This window comes from Microtus ochrogaster, chromosome 4 (genome assembly GCF_000317375.1).
Source record: "Microtus ochrogaster isolate Prairie Vole_2 chromosome 4, MicOch1.0, whole genome shotgun sequence".
NCBI lineage: Eukaryota > Metazoa > Chordata > Mammalia > Rodentia > Cricetidae > Microtus > Microtus ochrogaster.
The window spans coordinates 44,370,765-44,377,964 of NC_022011.1; the positions used below are offsets into that span (position 1 = coordinate 44,370,765).

Genomic DNA, 7,200 nt, shown 5'->3' on the forward strand with positions numbered 1-7,200 from the left:
AAAAGATAATAAATACACAGATTTCTGTAAAAAAAAAAAAAGAATTATTTTTTTAATTTCTTTGGTTTTTTTGAGACAGGGTTTCTCTGTAACTTTGGAGCCTCGCCTGGAGCTCTGTAGACCCGGCTGGCCTCGAACTCAGAGATCTGCCTTCCGAGTACTGGGACTAAAGGCAGGTGCCATCATCGCCCAGCTTTTTTTTTTTTTTTTTTTTTTTGCATTGATACTAGCTATACCAGGGTGGACGAGGACCACTGGGGGTGTGGGGTTAAATGGTGGCTTACTCACACACACCAAGTGTCAAGTGTGCTCTAAGTCCCAGGGGCAGCCTAGCATCTCTGAGCTCATGTAGTCTTGTGAGGTAGAATTACTTGATCGCCTTTATAGATGGGGAAACTGGGACCTCAAAAAGTTCTAATCAACCAGAGCCACAGACCAGAGAGTGAGCCGTGGAACCAGACTGGAGCCAGGCCGCTGCCAGGGCCCTCCATCTCACCCACTACTTACCTCCATCCTATTCCTACCCACGGCCCCTCGGCACTGGCACGCCTGTGGGAGTGGTTTGGCATCCAGCCTACATGCTCAGCTCAGAGATCATCTCCCTTCCCCCCTCCTACTTATGAGAAGGCTTCTAGGCCACCTGGCACAGGATATGCAGAGGACAAGGACAGTGCTGTGGGCCAGATGCCAAATCTCCAGTCAGTGCTGAGAAAATGGGGCGGAGGGAAAAAGGGCTAGGCCACCAGAGTCCTCAGCATGACGGGCTCTGTCATTTGTGGGAGCCCGTGGACAAGACTTAAGTGAGAGGTTCCTTGTTAACAACCAAAACCTAACACTATAAAGAATTTCAGGGCTGGAGAGATGGCTCAGCGGTTAAGAGCATTGCCTGCTCTTCCAAAGGTCCTGAGTTAAATTCCCAGTACCCACATGGTGGCTCACAACCATCTGACATGGGGTCTGGTGCTGAAGGCATATATTTTTTTAAAAAAAGAATTTCAAGCCGGACGGTGGTAGTGCTTGCCTTTAATCCCAGCACTCGGGAGGCAGAGGCAGGTGGATCTCTGTGAGTTCAAGGCCAGCCTGGTCTACAACAGGTAGTTTCAGGACAGGCTCCAAAGCCACAGCGAAACCCTGTCTCGAAAAACCAAAAAAAAAAAAAAAAAAAAGAATTTCAACTTTGTAGTGGGGGAGATCAAACGGACACAGGCCTGTGGGGGGCTGCATAGGTCACACCCAGAGGGTTCTGAGCTCTGGAGCCAAGAGCTGAATTCCGGGTTCCACTCCTCAGTTGTCCAAAGAGGGGAGGAGGCAGATGTAGTGTAGTGAACTCTCAGGCCGAGGGTATCCCAGCTCAGCCACCTCACCAAAGGTAGCCTGGGCTACCTTATCTGTAATGAGCAACTGCTTCCTCCTCAGGGTCACGTCATCACGAACAGCAGGATGGTGACTGTGTTAGTACTTCAAGGGTGAAAAAAGAGCAATGTTCAGAGAAAGGGCTGCCCCCAGACCCCTTCCTTCTATACAGCACCACTTTGAGCTGCATTCTGCCTTTCTGTCTTGTAAAAGGACCACGTCCCAGAGTTAATAGGCAGCTTGACCAGCAAAGTTTTTGGGCTCTGACTCATGGGACAGAAAAGTGACACTGGGTGGAGTTTCCGTCTTACCCTGAGTCCTCACAGGCCCTGCTCTGTGCCTGTTGAGGGTAGAGTTAGTTTCCTGGGCCAGTATAGTCTTGTGGTCAGACCTGGCCTGGGGATGTGGGGGCAGGAGGCTGCGGCGCTGCAGGAGGCCGAGGAGCTGCAGGAGGCCGTGGCACTACAGGAGGCCGCAGCACTGCAGGAGACCGCTGTGCTGCAGGAGGCCTTGGCGCTGCAGGAGGCTGCAGCACTACAGGAGGCTGTGCTGCAGGAGGCTGAGGCGCTGCAGGAGGCCACTGTGCTGCAGGAGGCCGTGGCGCTGATGTCCAGACACAGTGCTGGAGTTGCAGACAGCTGTGGGTCTAGAGAAGGGCTGCAGGGCTGTCTGCCCACCAGTGAACAGGCTACAGGTTTGTGTCCTAACTCCATCCCACATCTGTTACCACACAAGACACAGTGTCCAGAAAATATGCATTTACTGACACACGTTTGAGACAGTCCTGGGAGGCTGATGCTCAAATTCAAAGGCCCTTGTACCCATCAAATCCCAGGTCCCAGGCTGCACCAGCCTGAGAACATGGCACCATGTGGCTAGGAAAAGGTAGAGAAAAGACCAAGACTGACACAGAGCCGTGACGCTGGTGAAGGGGCATCGGGCATGGTGCTGGTGATCGGCCCCAGGGCAAAGGCCACTTGAACGACCCGGAAGTACGACGAACCCCAAGATGAAGACGTGGATTTGCCAGGGAGCAGGGGTGGTATAAACGGCACCCTCTTGACTCCCCTTCAAGTCACAAGGCCCAAGATTTCTCCAAGTGTACGCAGTGTGGGGGTAACAGAGAACCCAGGTTCCACCTGGCATCAGGCAGAAGGCCAGAGTCATAACAAAATGTTCATAATGGAGTGTGGAGGCCTGGAAAGGGTTGCAGGCCCAGCGGAGGCCTGGAGGCCACTGGCAACAGGAACTACTCGGCCCTCCAGGACGGGTGGGCGAACACGATGGGTCTCTTCTTGGCCCAGCGGGAGAACACAGCCTTCTCGGTAATGAAGCGATGGGCACTCCGTGGCGCCTGCTCATGCAAAAGGTACATCTGACACTCGTCCAGCCGGCCCTTTTCAAAGTAGTGGTAAGGCACCGAGGGGCCGCTCTTCTCACTGTCGGGAGGGAACAGGGTGAGGTGGGACATCACGGGACCTCAGAGCTGCCCGCTTCAGCTACTACAGGTCCAGGGACACCCACATCTGGACAGATGTCAGGAGGCCCACAGCTATGGGACCCAACAGCCACAACTCAGAAACTGCCTCTTGGGTAACTCTGGGTCAGAGAAGCTCCCTGAGCCAAACAGCCTGTCTGGAAATCGGAGCAAGCGGCACACTCAAGGGCGAGCAAGTCACTCAAACGGTGCTCTGAAGACTGGTGCCTAACCGCCATGCCCAGAGCTGCGGGCTCTGTACACCCCCATCTTTTGTGGGCCACCCATGGTAGGGACCGTGCCCGAGACACAGGGTCTGATGGGAAGAGAGTGAAAACCTGTGACTTTCTACAAACCCCTTACTTATGATAATATTGAAATATAATAAAGTAACATGGTTAAAACACAATTCCACTTCCACATCTGAACTCACAGTATTTAAGTAATACCGCAACTTAATTTCTCTGTGGTGTTCTAGTAAAATAGATATAGGTGGGGTGGAGAGATGGCTCCGAGGTTAAGAGCACCGGCTGCTCTTCCTGAGGACCTGAGTTCAATTTCCAGCACCCACGTGGTGACTCACAACCATCTACAGTGGAATCTAAGATCCTCTTCTGGCATAAAGTCAAGCAAGCACTCATATACATAAAATAAACAAATCTTTAAAAAAAATAGATACAGGCTCCAAAGGGGATGGACAACCCTTTAAAAATCATTCCATCAGGTGGGTCCAACTCAAGGCCCATTTTGCCATGTATATTTTTGGCAACTTAAAAAATTATTTTTGAGCCGGGCGGTGGTGGCGCACGCCTTTAATCCCAGCACTCGGGAGGCAGAGGCAGGCGGATCTCTGTGAGTTCGAGACCAGCCTGGTCTACAAGAGCTAGTTCCAGGACAGGCTCCAAAACCACAGAGAAACCCTGTCTTGAAAAACCAAAAAATAAAAAATAAATTATTTTTGCATTTACTTACTTGTGTGGGTGGGTGGGTGGGCAAGAACCTGCCACAGTGTACAGTACATGTGGAGATCAAAAGACACATTGAAGTCAGTTCTCTCTTTCCACCATGTGGGTCCTGGGGATGCTTAGCAGCAGGTGCCTTTACCCATTGTCCACTGAGCTATTCCACCAACCCCTTTTTTAGTAACTTGATGCATGGTTCTTTGTTTGTTTGTTTTTTGAGGCGGGGTTTCTCTGTGTAGCCCTGGCTGTTGTAGAACTTGCTCTGAAGACCAGGCTGGTCACCTGCCACTGCCTCCTGAGTGCAAGGATTAAAGGTGTGTGCCACCACTGCCCAGCGATGGCATGGCTCTTAAGTGTGAACTTTGTAGATGATGATATCATATCACAGTATCACCTGCTCTGATGGCTCAACGACCTTCTGAGAAAAGTACAAGTCTTTGTTTTCGCCAAAGGCCTGCACTTAGGAGGTCTGTGCCTGGGTCAGCCATCACGAAGCCCTCACACCTTCCCCCACCCCCAGCCTGGGAGCCAGTCTGACCTGCAGTAGCTCTCACTGACCATCCCGTAGACCACGATCTCCTCACACAGCTCCAGGGCCAGGATCATAGTGAACCAACCAGTGCTGAGGAAGGAGCCTGACTGCCTCCTGGGGAGGATGGGACATGTCAGTGGTCCTTCTGACACTCCTGCCCCCCCACCTCACAGCTAGGAAGGGGTCGTGAGGAGGATGGGACATGTCAGTGGTCCCCCTGACACCCTTGCCCCCCATCTCACAGCTAAGAAGGGGTCCTGACATCCCTGCCCCATCTGATAGTTAGGAAAAAGTCCTGGGGAGTATGGGGAAGAGGCAGCAAACCAGCCTGAGGTCAGCAATGGGTCAAGGGCAGAGCTGTACACAAACCCAAGCGCTGATGCAGCTGGGACCCGGGGAGACCCCAGTACATGAGAGCACAGTGGTAAAAGGGACAGAATCTGTGGGAGAACCCTTCCTCCGCTGTAGGGCACCTGATTCACCCCTGAAACTCCAGCCTCAGTGACTAACAGTGAAATCGGGAGACTTCCGGGTGGCTTTGAAGAGGGAATCCGTTAGCCTTGCCCATGCCCCGCCCCCATTCCGCCAGGGTCAAGGTTCTGTGGCAGCCCCAGGTCTCAGCTCTCTGGGTACTCTTCAAGCAGAGGGTCACCCCCTCTAAGGCTGCAGCTGGCTCCCCCATTCATGCTGAGCACAGCCGGCACCTGCCCCACCTGGAGCTAACACACACACAAAGTGATGTCAGATGGTGATAGGCGCTAAAAAGACTAGGAAAGAGGAGTGAGATGCAGAAAACGGGGGGGGGGGGGGGGGGGGGGGCCGCTGCTTCAGAGGGGGTGGTCCAGGAGGACTTTCCTAAGGAAGTGACAGTTCATCCAGACCAGACAGAGACAATCATGGGAAATTTTAGAATATTCTAGGCAGAAGGAACAGAGAGCATGCGCAAGGAACTGCAGCTGGGCACAAGTGTGAGCAGCTGAGGATGGGGGTTGGGGCACAGGCATGCAGGTGAGGTACATGGGGAATTCTGAGGGCCCTCGAACAAGGTATTAAAGAGGCGTCTGATGCACGGTGCTTAGCTCAGGGCCTGAGACCTGAAAACAGCTGGGTTTTTTGTTTGCTCATTTTTGAGATAGCGTCTCATGTAGACCAGGCTTACCTCAACCAAATTCCCTATGTAACTGAAGATGCCCTTGGACTCCTGACCATCCCGCCTCTACCTCACGAGTACTGGGATTACAAAGGCGTGCAAGGTCAGTTTATTTTATGCGGGAGTTGGAACCCAGGGCCCCATGAATGCTAGGCCAACACTCTGCCAATGGATGCACACCCCCAGCCGGCAGGCAGCTGTTCTGATTGCAACCCTTACTTCAGTTATCTGGGACAAACCTCAGAAGGCACCTCTAATCTTAACACATTTCCTGGCACAAAGAGGCTCTTGGAGAAGGCAAGCCCCAGGCGCCGGGGTCCCCACTCACCGGTTCTTGCCCGTCTCCTCTTGGAAGATCTGGTCACAGTAGGCCATCATGCGCTCAGTGAAGGTGTACACCTGCAGGCCCGGGTACATTCTGGTGAGCTGCAGCAACGTGCGGTAGGTGCGGCCACCCAGCATCCGGTCCATGTGCCTGCCCTGGCCCCACACCACATAGAGCGTGTCTTGGGCCTGCTGGAAATAGTGCGAGTAGTTGCGCAGAAGCAGCGGCACGCTCGTGTGCGAGATCACACGCAAGGTGCTGCGCTGGCCCACGTCCTCCTCAAAGCCCACGGTGGGCGCCTGGTTCATGCGTAGTACACACTCAGCACCGTCGATCTGGGCACCCAGGCCTGAACCCAGCATCTGGCCAGAGCTGGAAACCACGGCACAGCTGTGGCAAAGCTCTCGGATAAGGGGCTACAGGGGAAGGTAGAGAAAGAAGAAAACCTCAACACTAGCCGCCAGCCACCTGTCTCATTTGCCCCCACCATACCCACCCACCCTTTCCACCTGCCCCCATCATAACCACTCACCCATCCCTCCTGCCCCCACCATACCCACCCACTCTCCTTTCCACCTGCCCCCATCATAACCACTCACCTGTACCACCTGTCCCCACCATACCCACCCACCTGTACCACCTGTCCCCACCATACCCACCCACCTGTATCACCTGCCCCCATCATACCCACCCACCTGTACCACCTGTCCCCACCATACCCACCCACCCTCCTTTCCACCTGCCCCCATCATAACCACTCACCTGTACCACCTGTCCCCACCTGTATCACCTGCCCCCACCATACCCACCCACCTGAATCACCTGCCCCCATCATACCCACCCACCTGTACCACCTGTCCCCACCATACCCACCCACCTGTATCACCTGCCCCCACCATACCCCACCCACCTGTATCACCTGCCCCCACCATACCCACCCACCTGTATCACCTGCCCCCATCATACCCACCCACCTGTATCACCTGTCCCCACCATACCCACCCACTTGTATCACCTGCCCCCACCTTACCCCACCCACCTGTACCACCTGTCCCCACCATACCCACCCACTATAGGCCTATAGTTGGATCAGTTCCAAGGACTAATATTTACTGGGTTTTGTTTTCATTTTTAAAATTTGTCTACGTACATTTGTGCGAACACATGGGTGGGTGTGCTGCACACATCTGTGTGTACAGGGGCAGGTCAGAGGTTGACAGTGGGTATCTTCCTCAAGCACTCTTTAGTTTTTTGAGGCAGAGTCTCTCACAGAACCAGGATCTTGCCAATTGTGCTAAACTGGCTGGCTAGGCACCCCAGGGACTGTCTGCCTCCCAGTACGGGATGGAAGGTACATGCTAGGTACCCCAGGGATTATCTGCCTCCCAGCACGGGATGTTA

At 53.7% G+C, this 7,200-nt stretch overlaps 1 protein-coding gene across 1 annotated transcript in view; it reads right to left on the reverse strand.

Moving 5' to 3' along the window:
* Window positions 1-2,096: 2,096 nt before the first annotated feature.
* St6galnac4 (ST6 N-acetylgalactosaminide alpha-2,6-sialyltransferase 4) overlaps window positions 2,097-7,200 on the reverse strand; it is an 11,101-nt gene continuing 5,997 nt past the window's right edge. Inside the window, exons 4-6 of the mRNA XM_013355670.2 lie at window positions 5,803-6,215; window positions 4,331-4,438; window positions 2,097-2,792 (exon numbers count right to left, since the gene is read on the reverse strand). Of these exons, the coding sequence (XP_013211124.1) occupies window positions 2,603-2,792; window positions 4,331-4,438; window positions 5,803-6,215 (711 nt within the window). The 3' untranslated portion in view covers window positions 2,097-2,602. The remainder of the gene's footprint in view (window positions 2,793-4,330; window positions 4,439-5,802; window positions 6,216-7,200) is intronic.